A 16,662-nucleotide genomic window follows, 5' to 3' on the forward strand; every position below is an offset into this window, starting at 1 on the left:
TTAAAGTATATGGTATTGTCTGTATTATAATGTGTTATAGGGGTGGTAGTGTAGTGAGGATAATGACAGGGGCAGTGGTCGTGGCAGCAAAGCTCCTTTGGTATTTGTCATCTGAAAGCCAATTAGGGAGGGCTATACATGCTGAAGGTACTTGTCTGAAAGCACAGAGCCCAATCCCCAGAATAAACCCAAACCACCACTCAATACCACAAGGTTCCCACAAGTTCCTCTCTGCCGGGTTACGATACTCCGTCTCTTTCACCAGGGCCAATTCTTAATGTCTTTTGTAGTCAAGAATCCCTGGACTTTGGCAATTTCAGTGGAACGAACATACCTTCTTCTTTCCTGGAACAGTCGTGGTTCTGCAGCATACAGGGGAGAGGTTACCAGCACGTCACCCTGTAATAATCTCCAGCAGATGGTGAATGTATGGTGGTTCTATTAGTGGACAAGGGAGAGGTTACCAGCACTTCCCCTTGTCCTTTTCTCCTGCTGTTCAGAAGGCAGAAAAAGTATCAAAAGGAGGGACAGGCTGATCAGCAGTTGGAGGGTCATCTCAAGGTGGAGGGGCCTTCTTCCAGTGAGAAGCATGGGTCCAGGCAGTCAGTCCTTGGCACTTCACAGCGATGTTGGTAGTTAACAGGACTTGGTAAGGGCCTTTCCAGTATGAGGTCAGAGCGGTCTTTTGTTGATGGACCTTTACGTAGACTCAGGCCTGGTCTACACTACGCGTTTAAACCGATTTTAGCAGCGTTAAAGTGAAAATTAAAAGTGAAATCCCTGCAAGATCCGTGGAAACTTTTTAAAGACACCATAATAGAGGCTCAACTTAAATGTATACCCCAAATTAAAAAACATAGTAAGAGAACCAAAACAGTGCCACTGGCTAAACCACTAAGTAGAAGAAGCAGTGAGAGGCAAAAAGGTATCCTTTAGAAAATGGAAGTTAAATCCTAGTGAGGAAAACAAAAAGGACCAAAACTCTGGCAAATGAAGTATAAAAATATAATTAGGAAGGCCAAAAAGGAATTTGAAGAACAGCTAGCCAAAGACTCAGAAAGTAATAGCAAAAAAAAAATTAAGTACATCAGAAGCAGGAAGCCTGCTAAACAACAGTGAGGCCACTGGATGATCGAAATGCTAAAGGAGCACTTAAACACAATAAGGCCATTGCGGAGAAACTAAATGAATTATTTGCATCAGTCTTTAAGGATGAGGATGTGAGGGAGATTCTCAAACCTGAGCCATTCTTTTTAGGTGATAAATCTGAGGAACTGTCCCAGATTGAGGTGTCATTAGAGGAGGTTTTGGAACAAATTGATCAGTTAAATAGTAATAAGTCACTAGGACCAGATGGTATTCACCCAAGAGTTCTGAAGGAACTCAAATGTGAAATTGCAGAACTACTAACTGTGGTTTGTAGCCTATCATTTTCAGCTTCTGTACCAAATGACTGGAGGGTAGGTAATGTGACACCAATTTTTTAAAAAGCTCCAAAGGTGATCCCAGCAATTATAAGCCAGTAAACCTGACTTCAGTACTGGGCAAACAGGTTGAAACTGTAGTAAAGAACAAAATTGTCAGACACATGATGAACATAATTTGTTGGGGAGGAGTCAATGTGGTTTTTGTAAAGGAAAATCATGCCTCACCAATCTACTAGAATTCTTTGAGGGGCTCAACAAGCATGTGGACAAGAGGGATCTGGTGGATATAGCATACTTAGATTTTCAGAAAGCCTTTGACAAGGTCCCTCACCAAAGGCTCTTAAGCAAAGTAAGCAATCATGGGATAAGAGGGAAGGTCCTCTCATGGATCAGTAACTAGTTAAAAGATAGGGAAAAAGGGTAGGAATAAATGGTCAGTTTTCAGAATGGAGAGAAGTAAATAGTGGTGTTCCCCAGGGGTCTGTACCAGGACCAGTCCTATTCAACATATTTATAAATGATCTGGGAAAAGGGGTAAACAGTGAGGTGGCAAAATTTGCAGATGATACAAAACTACTCAAGATAGTTAAGTCCAAACCAGACTGTGAAGAGCTACAAACAGGGGCGGCTCTAGCAATTTCGTCGCCCCAAGCACGAGGTCCACCCGAGCCGTGGGACCAGCGGACCCTCCGCAGGCACGCCTGCGGGAGGTCCACCGGAGCCACCTGCCGCCCTCCCGGCGACAGGCAGAGCGCCCCCCATGGCATGCCGCCCCAAGCACGCGCTTGGCGCGCTGGGGTCTGGAGCCGGCCCTGGCTACAAAGGGTTCTCACAAAACTGAGTGACTGAGCCACAAAGCGGCATGTTGATAAATGCAAAGTAATGCACATCAGAAAACATAATCCCAACTATACATATAAAATGATGAGGTCTAAATTAGCTGTTATCACTCCAGAAAGAGATCTTGGAGTTCTCTGAAAACATAGTTCTCTGTAAACATACACTCAATGTGCAGCAGTAGCAAAAAAATGAACAGAATGTTGGGAATCATTAAGAAATAGACAATAGATAATAAGACAGAAAATATCATATTGCCTCTATATAAATCCATGGTACGCCCACATCTTGAATACTGTATGCAGATGTGGTCACCCCATCTCAAAAAAGATATATTGGAATTGGAAAAGGTTCAGAAAAGAGCAACAAAAATGATTAGAGGTATGGAACAGCTGAGAGATTAATAAGATTGGGACTTTTCAACTTGGAAAAGAGATGACTAAGGATATGATAAAGGTCTATAAAATCATGACTGGTGTGGGGAAAGTAAATAAGGAAGTGTTATTTACTCTCTCATAACACAAGAACTAGGGGTCACCAAATGAAATTAATAGGCAGCAGGGTTAAAACAAACAAAAGGAAGTATTTCTTCACACAACTCAGTCAACCTATGCAACTCTTTGACAGAGGATGTTGTGAAGGCAAAGACTATAACAGGGTTCAAAAAACATAAATTCATGGAGGATAGGTCCACCAATGGCTATTAGCAAGGATGGGCAGGGATGGTGTCCCTAGCCTCTGTTTGCCATAAGCTGGGAATGGGCGACGGGATGGATCACTTGACGATTACCTGTTCTGTTAATTCCCTCTGGGGCACCTGGCACTGGCTGCTGTTGAATGACATGATACTGGGCTAGATGGACCTTTGGTCTGATCCAGTGTGGCCATTCTTATGTTATGCAGAGTTTCTGCAGTCCCATACTGTGTAGGAGGGCTATGCCTAAGTGATTCCCATGGATACAGCATTGGCTGGGTACCTCTCTGTGTATGCTAACATCCCTCTGAAAATCCCAAGGCTCCAGTGTATACGTGTGGTGATCACCGAGGCATGCAGAGCAGGCATTTTCTCAAGATAAGTTTGGAAATTTGCCCCTCGCCCCTGCGTGAACAAAACAGTGTGCCACCAACTCCCCAGCTTTGAGACTCTCCCCGCCTGGGCCCCTGCCTCTCTGGTTCAGCTCATACTAAACTGTGGAGTTTCCAGCTCTGGGGACTCAGAGGACCCTGGGGAATTAGGAACTCTGTAATGCAGTGAGAGCAGAGGAAAACACCCCAAGCCACTGTGGAGCTTTGTAATGCCACAGGAGCCAGGGAAGTTAAAGGTTCATCCTTCACCCTATTGAGCTCCTCAATGTTTGGAGATAATAGAAAGACACCAGTTTATAGCCGAGCCAGTTAAACTCAACAGTGCTTAAATGCTTGTACCACTAAAACCCTAACTTCAAAGCTGAGCTAGTAGGTAATAAGGTAGAAAGCCAGAGGGTGGGGGCACCCTTACCTCCCAATGCCCAGAGGAGCTGCTAAGAAAACCATAGTCCCAGGCTGCAGATCACAGATGCGCTTGCTCCCAGGCCTGCAGGGGCTGTGTGCCACAAAGGGGAACTCAAAAACAAGCCTTGCAGTCAGTTAAGGCCTGATCCTGCTCACATCAAAGTCAATGGAAGTTTTGCTATAGAAATCAACAGGAGCAGGATCCAGGTCTCAAAGAGCAGTGGTGAGGGTCTCTGCAGGGAGCTCTGGCCAATCCTCTGTGCTAGGAAGGGGGTGGGTATGAATTAGGAAGGACCAGACAGGTTCTCCAACAATTGCCCCCTAAAATGACGACAGCCACATAAGCCACCTGGCGGGCTGGCGAGAAGGCCATTGTGAGAGAACACTCCCAGGGCGACAAGCTCAGTAGTTCTAGAATCGCAGCCCAGCAGCGGCAGTTAGGGCCAGAGCTCGTCGGGGGAGCTGGAGTTATTGGAGGAGAACAATGATGGGTCCCAGACGGGGGGTGCTGAAGACGGGCATGGAGCACTATCTCTATGCCCGCTCCCGGACCGCAGATGAGCTGCTGGGGACAGAGGAGAAAGAAGAGGTGAGCAAGGGGGAGGTGTGAGGCTTCAGGGCGTTGGAGCAGAGGGACGAGGTTTTCCTTGGTGTTGGTTGGAGCAGCAAGGGGGAGGTGGGAGCAGGGTGGGGTGAGGCCTGGGGAGGTGGGAGAGGGGGTGGGGGTGAGGACGGGGGAGCTCCGTATCAGGCCCTTAGCCATTCAGTACCTGGTCATAGATTCATAGACTTAAGGTCAGACGGGATCATTATGATCATCTAGTCTGACCTTCTGCAGGCCACAGAATCTCACCCATGCACTCCTGTAACAAACCCCTAACCTATGTCTGAGTTACTGAAGTCCTCAAATCGTGGTTTAAAGACCTCAAAGTGCAGAGAATCCTCCAGCAAGTGACCCGTGCCCCATGCTGCAGAGGAAGGCGAAAAACCTCCAGGGCCTCTGCCAATCTTCCCTGGAAGAAAATTCCTTCCTGACCCCAAATAAACCCTGAGCATGTGGGTAAGACTCACCAGCCAGCACCCAGGAAAGAATTCTCTGTAGAAACTCAGATCCCACCCCATCTAACATCCCATCACAGACCATTGGGCATATTTACCTGCTAATAATCAAAGATCAATTAATTGCCAAAATTAGGCTATCCCATCATACCATCCCCTCCATAAACTTATCAAGCTTAATCTTGAAGCCAGATGTATCTTTTGCCCCCACTACTCCCCTTGGAAGGCTGTTCCAGAGCTTCACTCCTCTATTGGTTAGAAACCTTCATCTAATTTCAAGTCTAAACTTCCTAGTGTCCAGTTTATATCCATTTGTTCTTGTGTCCACATTGGTACTAAGTTTAAATAATTCCTCTCCCTCCCTGATATTTATCCCTCTGATATATTTATAAAGAGCAATCATATCTCCCCTCAGCCTTCTTTTGGTTAGGCTAAACAAGCCAAGCTCTTTGAGTCTCCTTTCATAAGACAGGTTTTCCATTCCTCAGATCATCCTAATAGCCCGTCTCTGTACTGTTCCAGTTTGAATTCATCCTTTTTAAACATGGGAGACCAGAACTGCACATGGTATTCCAGATTAGGTCTCACCAGTGCCTTGTATAACGGTACTAACACCTCCTTATCTTTACTGGAAATACCTCACCTGATGCATCCTAAAATCGCATTAGCTTTTTTAAACAGCCATATCACATTGGCGGCTCATAGTCATCCTGTGATGAATCAATACTCCAAGGTCCTTCTCCTCCTCTGTTACTTCCAACTGATGTGTCCCCAATTTATAACCAAAATTCTTGTTATTAATCCCTAAATGCATGACCTTGCACTTTTCACTATTAAATTTCATCCTATTACTATTACTCCAGTTTACAAGGTTATCCAGTTCTTCCTTTATGGTCCTTCTCTGTGTTAGCAGTACCTCCCAGCTTTGTGTCACCCGCAAACTTTATTAGCACATTCCCACTTTTTGTGCCAAGGTCAGTAATAAAAAGATTAAATAAGGTTGGTTCCAAAACCAATCCCTGAGGAACTCCACTAGTAACCTCCTTCCAGCCTGACAGTTCACCTTTCAGTACGACCCGTTGTAGTCTCCCCTTTAACCAGTTCCTTATCCACCTTTCAATTTTCATATTGATCCCCATCTTTTCCAATTTAACTAACAATTCCCCATGTGGAACCGTATCAAATGCCTTACTGAAATCGAGGTAAATTAGATCCACTGCATTTCCTTTGTCTAAAAAATCTGTTACCTTCTCAAATAAGGAGATCAGGTTGGTTTGGCACAATTTACCTTTTGTAAAACCATGTTGTATTTTGTCCCAATTACCACTGACCTCAATGTCCTTAACTACTTTCTCCTTCAAATTTTTTTCCAAGACCTTGCATACTACAGATGTCAAACTAACAGGCCTATAGTTACTCAGATCACTTTTTTTCCCCTTTCTTAAAAACAGGAACTATGTTAGCAATTCTCCAGTCGTATGGTACTGAGTTTACTGATTCATTAAAAATTCTTGCTAATAGGCTTGTAATTTCATGTGCCAGTTCCTTTATATTCTTGGATGAAGATTATCTGGGCCCTCCAATTTTGTCCCATTAAACTGTTCGAGTTTGGCTTCTACCTCAGATGTGGTAATATCTACCTCCATATCCTCATTCCCATTTGTCATCCTACCATTATCCCTAAGCTCCTCATTAGTCTCCAAATAAAGGTGGACGAGGCTTTCTTCTGGCAACTAGCAGAAGTTACTAGATCACAGGCCCTGGTTCTCATGGGAGACTTTAATCACCCTGATATCTGCTGGGAGAGCAATACAGCGGTGCACAGACAATCCAAGAAGTTTTTGGAAAGTGTAGGGGACAATTTCCTGGTCCAAATGCTGGAGGAACCAACTAGGGGCAGAGCTCTTCTTGACCTGCTGTTCACAAACAGAGAAGAGTTAGTAGGGGAAGCAAAAGTGGATGGGAACCTAGGAGGCAGTGACCATGAGATGGTTGAGTTCAGGATCCTGACACAAGGAAGAAAGGAGAGCAGCAGAATACAAACCCTGGACTTCAGAAAAGCAGACTTTAACTCTCTCAGGGAGCTGATGGGCAGGATCCCCTGGGAAAATAACATGAGGGGGAAAGGAGTCCAGGAGAGCTGGCTGTATTTTAAAGAATCCTTATTGAGGTTGCAGGAAAAAACTATCCCGATGTGTAGGAAGAATAGTAAATATGGCAGGTGACCAGCTTGGCTTAACAGTGAAATCCTTGCCGATCTTAAACACAAAAAAGAAGCTTACAAGAAGTGGAAGATTGGGCAAATGACCAGGGAGGAGTATAAAAATATTGCTCAGGCATGCAGGAGTGAAATCAGGAAGGCGAAATCACACTGGGAGTTGCAGCTAGCAAGAGATGTTAAGAGTAACAAGAAGGGTTTCTTCAGGTATGTTAGCAGCAAGAAGAAAGTCAAGGAAAGTGTGGGCCCCTTACTGAATGAGGGGGGCAACCTAGTGACAGAGGATATGGAAAAAGCTCATGTACTCAATGCTTTTTTTGCCTCTGTCTTCACAAACAAGGTCATCTCCCAGACTGCTGCACTGGGCAGTATAGTATGGGGAGAAGGTGACTAGCCCTCTGTGGAGAAAGAAGTGGTTTGGGACTATTTAGAAAAGCTGGATGAGCACAAATCCATGGGGCTGGATGCCCTGCATCCGAGGGTGCTAAAGGAGTTGGTGGATGTGATTGCAGAGCCATTGGCCATTATCTTTGAAAAATCATGGTGATCGGGGGAGGTCCCGGATGACTGGAAAAAGGCTACTGTAGTGCCCATCTTTAAAAAAGGGAAGGAGGAGGATCCGGGGACCTACAGGCCAGTTAGCCTCATCTCAGTCCCTGGAAAAATCATGGAGCAGGTCCTCAAGGAATCAATTCTGAAGCACTTAGAGGAGAGGAAAGTGATCAGGAACAGTCAGCATGGATTCACCAAGGGCAAGTCATGCCTGACTAACCTAATTGGCTTCTATGAGGAGATAACTGGCTCTGTGGATGAGGGGAAAGCAGTGGATGTGTTATTCCTTGACTTTAGCAAAGCTTTTGACACGATCTCCCACAGTATTCTTGCCAGCAAGTTAAAGAAGTATGGGCTGGATGATTGGACTATAAGGTGGATAGAAAGCTGGCTACATCGTCAGGCTCAATGGGTAGTGATCAATGGCTTCCTGTCTAGTTGGCAGCTGGTTTCAAGTGGAGTGCCCCAAGGGTCGGTCCTGGGGCCAGTTTTGTTCAATATCTTCATTAATGATCTGGAGGATGGTGTGGACTGCACCATCAGCAAGTTTGCAGATGACACTAAACTTGGAGGAGTGGTAGATACGCTGGAGGGTAGGGATAGGATACAGAGGAACCTAGACAAATTGGAGGCTTGGGCCAAAAGAAACCTGATGAGGTTCAACAAGGACAAGTGCACAGTCCTGCACTTAGGACGGAAGAATCCCATGCACTGTTACAGACTAGAGACCAAATGGCTAGGAAGCAGTTCTGCAGAAAAGGACCTAGGGGTTACAGTGGACGAGAAGCTGGATATGAGTCAACAGTGTGCCCTTGTTGCCAAGAAGGCTAATGGCATTTTTGGCTGTATAAGTAGAGGCATTGCCAGCAGATTGAGGGATGTGATCATTCCCCTCTATTCGACATTGGTGAGGCCTCATCTGGAGTACTGTGTCCAGTTTTGGGCCCCACACTAGAAGAAGGATGTGGAAAAATTGGAAAGAGTCCAGCGGAGGGCAACAAAAATGATTAGGGGGCTGGAACACATGACTTATGAGGAGAGGCTGAGGGAACTGGGATTGTTTAGTCTGCAGAAGAGAAGAACGAGGGGGGATTTAATAGCTGCTTTCAACTACCTGAAAGGGGGTTCCAAAGAGGATGGATCTAGACTGTTCTCAGTGGTGGCAGATGGCAGAACAAGGAGTAATGGTCTCAAGTTGCAGTTGGGGAGGTTTAGGTTGGATATTAGGAAAAACTTTTTCACTTAGAGAGTGGTGAAGCACTGGAATGGGTTACCTAGGGAGGTGGTGGAATCTCCTTCCTTAGAGGTTTTTAAGCTCAGGCTTGACAAAGCCCTGGCTGGGATGATTTAGTTGGGGATTGGTCCTGCTTTGAGCAGGGGGTTGGACTAGATGACCTCCTGAGGTCCCTCCCAACCCTGATATTCTATGATTCTCATTAAAGACTGAGGCAAAGTATTTGTTTAGATATTGGGCCATGCCTAGATTATCCTTAACCTCCACTCCATCCTCAGTGTTTAGCGGTCCCACTTCTTCTTTCTTTGTTTTCTTCTTATTTATATGGCTATAGAACCTTTTACTATTGGTTTTAATTCCCTTTGCAAGGTCCAACTCTACATGGCTTTTGGCCTTTCTCACTTTATCCCTATATGTTCTGACTTCAATAAGGTAGCTTTCCTTGCTAATCCCTCCCATCTTCCACTTCTTGTAGGCTCATCCAGCTTGGTCTACAACTCCTGCCTATAAATGTTTTCCCCTTTCTTGGGATGCAGGCTTCTGATAGTTTCTGCAACTTTGACTTGAAGTAATTCCAGGCATCCTCCGCCTTTAGATCCACAAGTTCTTCAGTCCAATCCACTTCCCTAACTAATTTCCTTAATTCTTTAAAGTTAGCCCTTTTGAAATAAAAAACCCTAGTCCCAGATCTATTTTTGTTTATCCTTCCATCTAGTTTGAACTGAATTAGCTCATGATCACTCGAACCAAGGTTGTTCCCTACAACCATTTCTTCTAGGAGGTCCTCACTACTCTCCAAAACAAAATCTAAAATGGCATCCCCTCTTGTTGGTTCTTCAACTATTAGGTGAAGGAATCCATCAGCTATCGCATCCAGAAAAATCTGAGCCCTATTATTATTACTAGCACTTGTTCTCCAGTTTATCTCTGGGAAGTTAAAGTCTCCCATGATCACACAATTCCCATTAGTGTTTACTTCATTAAAAACATTAAAGAGGTCTCTATCCATATCCAAATCAGATCCCGGCAGTCTGTAGCATTATCTCAGGGGAGGCTCTAGTAGCTTTCTTTCCCAATGTGATTATTGCCCAGACAGACTCTGTCTTATCCATTCCATCACTTTTTATTTCTTTACAGTTTACCTCATCATTGAGATACAATGCTACTCCACCACCTTTGCCTTTATTTCTGTCTTTCCTAAACAGCACATAGCCTTCAATACCTGTACTCCAGTCATGACTACTATTCCACCATGTTTCTGTTATCCCTATAATATCCAGTTTCACTTCCTGCACCGGTAGCTCTAGTTCCTCCATTTTATTACCTAGGCTTCTCGCATTAGTGTACAAACATCTTAATTTTTGCTGTTTGGCTCCACTGACATTCTTTACCCGATTAGGCACAGACATTCTACTGCCAGTATCACCTATTAGATGGTATCTACACTACCCTTCCTCCTTATGTCCATTCTCCTACTCACGGCTGTATCCTTTCTTACTTTTTCTTCCCTCTGAATGTTAAATTCCGACTTGGAGATTACCTGGACATCTCCCAACCATCTCCCCCAAATTCCTAGTTTAAAGCTCTCTTAATCAGTTGTGCCAGCCTCCATCCTAGACGTCTATTTCCCTCCTTACTCAGGTGAAGTCCATCCCGAGAGAACAGTCCTCTGTCCATGAATGCTTCCCAGTGGCCATACATCCCAAAGCCCGCCTTATAGCACCACTGTCTGAGCCATCTGTTGATCACCATAATCTTGTCACACCTTTGTTGCCCTTCTCTAGGAACAGGCAGAATCCCACTGAAGATCCCCTGAGCCTCAATTTCCTTAAGTGTCTTCCCCAGTCTGGCATAGTCTCCCTTGATACGTTCCAGCGAGAATCTAGCCGTATCATTTGTTCCCACATGAAGGACAATCAGTGGATTCTTTTCCGCTCCCATTAGGATCCTTTTCAGCCTCAGGTCCACATCTCGTATCTTAGCACCCAGCAGACAGCACACCCTTCTGTTCTCTGGATCAGCTCTAGTTACAGGCCTGTCTATTCTTCTCAGTAAGGAGTCCCCAATCACATAGACCTGCCTTTTCCTGGTGACAGTGCGATTCTCCGGTCTATCCCCTGTTCCCTGTGGCTGCAAGTCCTCTCGATTCCTATTCACCCTTGCAATCCTCTGCAACCCATCCCGTATCCTCCTGGGGCTCATGTTTGGTGTCATCTCCATTGACTCTTCCCCTCTTCCTATAGGACTAGCTGCTCTTCTCTTCTTCCTAGCCCACTCACCTTCGTGACCACCTGCTCTGCCTCTTCTTCATTTTCCAACTCTGCAAACCTGTTCCTGAGCTCTAATTCTCCTTCACTAGCCCGTCTTTTCCTCTGCCTGGTTCTCTTAGTCACATGCTTCCACCGTCCACTTTTCTCACCCAGCAGTCTCCCCTCAGAATTCTTTGGTCCTGCTTCCATCTGCAAGTCTGAGCTTTTCCCTTCAGCCTCCTCATGTCTTTGCTCCATCATCTGCTTGAACCCCCTTCTAAACTCGACCAGAGTTTCCACATGCATCTCCAGTCCTCGTATCTTTTCTTCCATCAGCTTTATCAGGCAGCACTTCATGCATACGAAACTCTTTTCAGGTACCCCCTCCAGGATCATGTACATGCTGCAGCTTCCACATCCAGTCATCCTCATTGTGTCTTTCACTGCTGCCTCTGTATCGGTCATTGCCTTCCCACCTAAAACCTGTTAGTCCAGGAAACACAAACCAAAGCAAACCACCACCACCTACAGCAAAACAAATCTCCAACAGGCACCAGAACACCAGCAGAAGACCACCCCCTCCCTTCACTAGCTTGTCGATTCCTCTGCCTAGGTCTCTTAGTCTCCCCCGCAAACTCCCCCTGTAAACTCCCACTGAAACTCCCATTTACAGCTCTGTTTGCTGGCTCCTGTGCCACTGCAGCTGTCTATGCCGCTGTCTGACTGGCTGGCTACCTTCATAGGACCCCTAAGCAGAGAAGCCCCACCCCCTAATCAGGGCTCAGCTTCTCTCCCAACACACAGCCCCTACCAGCCTCCACACATATAACTACAAAATACAATACACAAAATACAAAAACCTTCTCCTCCAACAGAACTCCCACTGAAACTCCCCTGTTTACAACTCTGTTTGCTGGCTCCTGTGCCGCTGCAGCTGTCTATGAGTACAGTCAGGTACAGAGACATCAGAATTATCTCAACAGCACCTGCAAATTCTGGTCTCAGAACCAGAGACCAGCTTTAAATATCTCACACTCAGAACACCGTGTCCTTTGTTTTCTTCTAAAAATTGTTTGGCTTCTTAAACTGAAATCCCATTAACGTATTCTTTTTCTAGGTTAGAAACAGAAAACGATTACCAGCTTTAGCACCCAATCGGCTCCTGGATATTCCATTTGGGGCCAAGCTGCCTTTGCTACCAGGCTCCAGTACGCTGTTCTGTTCCACCCATTTGGGCAAACAGGTAAAAAATTAGCTATAGAAAGTGGCAAAATATCTCATTTTCTTTATTCCTCACTCCTGCCACTACATAGGTAGAGTATGCCGGAGAATAACAGAAGCTTTTATTATCCTCATTTGTATAATTAATCTGTATGCTACAACATGCTACATAATTTGAAGTAAAGCACTTAAACCAAGTGATCAGTGTCAGGGGTGGCTCTAGGAACCAGCAAAGCAAGCACCTGCTTGGGGCAGCCCATTTGCAGGGGCGGCATGGGAGCTGAGAACCAACAGGGGGCTCTGGGAGCTGTAGTTCCTTGGTTAGCTCCCTGCCTATAAAGCCAGCCCTGGAGCAGGGAAAGAACTACATTTCCCAGCATTCCCTTGGCCACTACCAACTGGAAAGGAAGGAGGGGGACTTCATGCAGCAGCGTGCTGTGAATGGTAGGGAGACCATATTTTAACATTCAAAAAAGAGGACACTCCAGGGGGAGGGAAGCCCCACCCTGCCACCAGCCACTCCCTCCGACTGCCCCCCACAGAAACCCCAACCCATCCAACCCCCCCCCCGCTCCCTGATCACCCCCTCCCGGGACCCCTGCCCCTAACTGCCCCCCAGGACCCCACCCCCTATCTAAGCTTCGCTGGTCCTTGTCCCCTGATTGCCCCTTCCCGGGACCCCTGCCCCTAACTGCCCCCCTGGACTCCACCCCTATCTAAGCCTCCCTTCTCCTTGTCCCCTGACTGCCCCCTCCCAGGACCCCTGCCCCTAACTGCCCCCCAGGACCCCACCCCCTACCTGTCCCCTGACACACCCCTGGGACTCCCATGCCTATCCAACCGCTGCCTGTCCCCTGACTGCTCCCCTGCACCATCTAACCCTCCCTTCTCCCTGCCGCTGACTGCCCCCCCAAACCTTCACCCCATTCAACCCCCTCCGCTCCCTGTACCTTGACTTCCCCCCCCCCCGGAACTCCCTACCCCTTCTCCAACCCTCAGCCCCCTTACCATGCCACTCAGACCAGCGTGTCTGGCTCTGCGCAGCTCCAGACACGCTGCTGCATACATCCTGCCATGCTCCCCCACGGACACCACAGCCCCACCCCCACCCCAGCACCTGCCTTCCAGATTTGAACACCTCAAAATTCAGGAGTGCTCAAGCTCAGTTTGGGCAGCTGTTACTTCATTTCTCCCAAATCAAATATACTGATCCACTGTGACTTGCTGTAGAAAAAGTAGGATAAAATTGAGCAAGAAATGCTTCCCAGTGGTTATCAGGACTGGAGGCACCTCAACTTTTCCTCATTTATGGAGGACAGTCTTATAATATGCATCCAGATACCCTCCAATCACACAAGCTGAAAATTGTTCCATTTTACTGCAGCTCTGTAACCATATGGGAACCAATCCTGTCTGTGTTTTGTGCACATCCAAAATTCCTGCTGAATGACCCGCCCTGGGAGCGAGTTACCAGTGACCCAGGGCTGCGGCGGAAGGAGGGTGCGGGTGGGGGGGAGAGCCCAGGGCTGGGGCGGCAGGAGGTGTGTGGGGGGGCACTGGTGGGGGGGAAAGGGGGAGCCCAGGGCTGGGGCGGCAGCAGGGTGGATGGAGGACACTGGTGGGGGGGGAAGGAGGAAGACCAGCGCTGGGGCGGCAGGGGTTGTGGGTGGGAGAGCCCAGGGCTGTGGCAGCAGGAGGGTGCGGGGGGGAGCCCAGGGCTGGGACGGGGGGAAGCCAAATTTTTTTTTGCTTGGGGTGGTAAAAAACCTAGAGCCGGTCCTGATCAGTGTGAAAATCACTTATCCTAGCAAATATAATTTCTCAAACCATGTACAATATTTTTTAAAAAATTCTTGGCTCTAAAAGACAAAGTCCTACTGTTCTTGGGCACCTTTTTCTCAGAAAAAGATACTGCAGGCAAGACAAAAAAAAACTATCTAGTCAGTTCCATTGGGAAAAAGAAGGAATTCCAAATTCCTGATACCCAAAAAGACCAGGCATATCCTGGATGTCAAGGACCTTTATCATTGTCTAGCCAATTAGAAGTACTGGTCCAAAGGAAAGCTCACACTTTATCAAACTCCTTCTAGAAAAAGGCTACTAGCCATGCATTCTGGACTTTGCCAATGCTTATGCTGGGATTTACAAAGCCACCTAAGGGATTTGGGCACCTAATTTCCTTAGACGTCTTTGAAAATCTCAGCCTATTTGCATATAGGGACACACCTCAATTACAGATTATATATGAGCTCTGTAAGAGGGGACCAGCACTACCAAATCTGTGTTCATGGAAAACTTGGCTGTAGTTGTCTACCTGCCCAGCAGGGAGTGCACGTGTTCTCCTTTCTGAATCAATCTGTGACACCAGCAGGGTGCAGAAATCAGCAGGGGTCACAATAAACTACCTAGTCCCAGCTTGCTGCCCAGCAGGTCACTGAAATAAGCAGAAGACCTGGCAGTCATGGCTCAGCTCAGTGGTTTCCTACTCCAGGGTCAGTTCCAAGGTATCATGAGCCTGGTGGAGATTTGTCAAGGCCAGAGACTGTTAGGGGTAGACACAAATTTTAGATCTTGTGGCCTCAACAGGAGTCATGGTACCCATGGCAAGTCTGCACAGGAAACCGCCTCAGTGGACCCTGAAATCCCATTTTAAACAAGCTACACAGAAACTAACATATCACATCCAGGTGGCAGATGGCATTGGGGCCTCTTTGCCCAGGTGGCAGGCAAAAACAATCTTCAACATGAACTTGACTTCCCACTTCCACCAGCACAAATTGTAATGACCATGGATATTTCTATGCTGTGCTCCGGAGACCACACTGAGGGACTTCACACCAGGAACGACAGCGATGCATTCAGGATATGAGAGCAGGCCTGCCCATGCCCACCAAGGACTTGGAGAGGCTTGGTGTCCCAAAAGGGGGTCCAGATTCCAGTGGAAAACCACCATGCTCTATATCAAGAATAAGCAGGGGACACCAGGTTGCATTTCTTATGCTGGGAAGCTCTTTATACGTGAGAATGGGTTTTGTCCCATAAGCAGGGCTCTACCAAACTCATGGCCATGAAAAATGCATCACAGACTGTGAAATCTGGTCTCCCCCGTGAAATCTATATAGTATAGGGTAAAATTACACAAAAGACCAGATTTCACAGGGGAGACCAGCGTTTCTCAAACTGTGGGTCCCAACGCAAAAGAGAGTCATGGGGAGTTGGGGGGAGGGGGGATTGCAAGGTTATTGTTGGGGGTTGCAGTATTGCCACCCTTACTTCTGTGCTGCCTTCAGAACTGGGCGGCTAGAGAGCGGTGGCTGCTGGCCAGATGCCCAGCTCTGAAGGCGGCGCCCCACCAGCAGCAGCGCAGAAGTAAAGGTGGCAATACCATACCATGCCACCCTTACTTCTGCATTCCTGCCTTCAGAGTTGGGTCAGGAGCCCTACAGTTACAACATGGTGAAATTTCAGATTTAAATTTCTGAAATCATGAAATTTATATATAAAATCCTATGACTTGAAATTGACCAAAATGGACCGTGAATTTAATAGAGCTCTACCCATAAGGTATTCTGGGTCACCACTTGGACCAAGGACAGAGAACAGCCACAGACAGAGTCAGTTGCTAATAGACCCTACCATGAGTGGTCTCTGGAACACAATGTGGTGAGTCTACTGTTGGGTGGGACACAGGAGGTGGATCTCGTCACTAACTTACGCAAGAAGCTATCAGTCTGTCAGAGGAGGGAGGCTCCGCATGCCTTTCCTCACCAATATTTCTTAGAGGAAAGGTGCGGTAAGGGTTCAGTGGCTCTACCAGATCAGTTCTGGCTCCACCCTGCTACCAATGAGGTTGGGCGATTCCATCAGACTCCCAGGTTGTTCACAGACCCAAGACACTTTGCTCTATCCCAACCCAGGAAACTTCTCCCTGTCAGCCTGTTTCCTGACAGGGCAGAGGCCTGGGGTTCCTGAACAGGTGCTGAAAACCCTAGACTGCATTCTAATGGGAGGACCCACAAAAGGGTTGCAGCATGGTGCACTCAGGCACTTGTGAGCCCCTTTGAATTTCCCCGACAAAGCACTGCTTGACTTCCTTCTTCATCCATCTGTGTCTGGTCTAACGATAAATCCCATCTATGGTTCCACTCCGCAGATCTGTTCGCCACACATCTGAGTGCTAACACCAAAGGGTCAAAGCTGAGTGCCTACATTTAGGCTCCCAAATCTATATTTGAATTAGTGAATTAGTGGCATAATTGTAAGAGGCAATTATGTAAGAGGCACCTACAACTTGATTTCAGAGAGGCTCCTGTGTCTTGTCCAGCACCACTTACTCTGATTAGATAATGACTGACTCATTTGAATTGTAGCCAT

General features: G+C 46.8%; 1 protein-coding gene across 1 annotated transcript in view; it reads left to right on the top strand.

Moving 5' to 3' along the window:
* The first annotated feature begins 4,213 nt into the window (after nucleotides 1–4,213).
* The window catches only part of LOC123377446 (fibrous sheath-interacting protein 2-like), a 63,297-nt gene continuing 50,848 nt past the window's right edge, over nucleotides 4,214–16,662 (top strand). Inside the window, exons 1-2 of the mRNA XM_045030372.1 lie at nucleotides 4,214–4,344; nucleotides 12,185–12,310. Of these exons, the coding sequence (XP_044886307.1) occupies nucleotides 4,276–4,344; nucleotides 12,185–12,310 (195 nt within the window). The 5' untranslated portion in view covers nucleotides 4,214–4,275. The remainder of the gene's footprint in view (nucleotides 4,345–12,184; nucleotides 12,311–16,662) is intronic.

Source organism: Mauremys mutica, chromosome 9, assembly GCF_020497125.1.
Source record: "Mauremys mutica isolate MM-2020 ecotype Southern chromosome 9, ASM2049712v1, whole genome shotgun sequence".
NCBI lineage: Eukaryota > Metazoa > Chordata > Testudines > Geoemydidae > Mauremys > Mauremys mutica.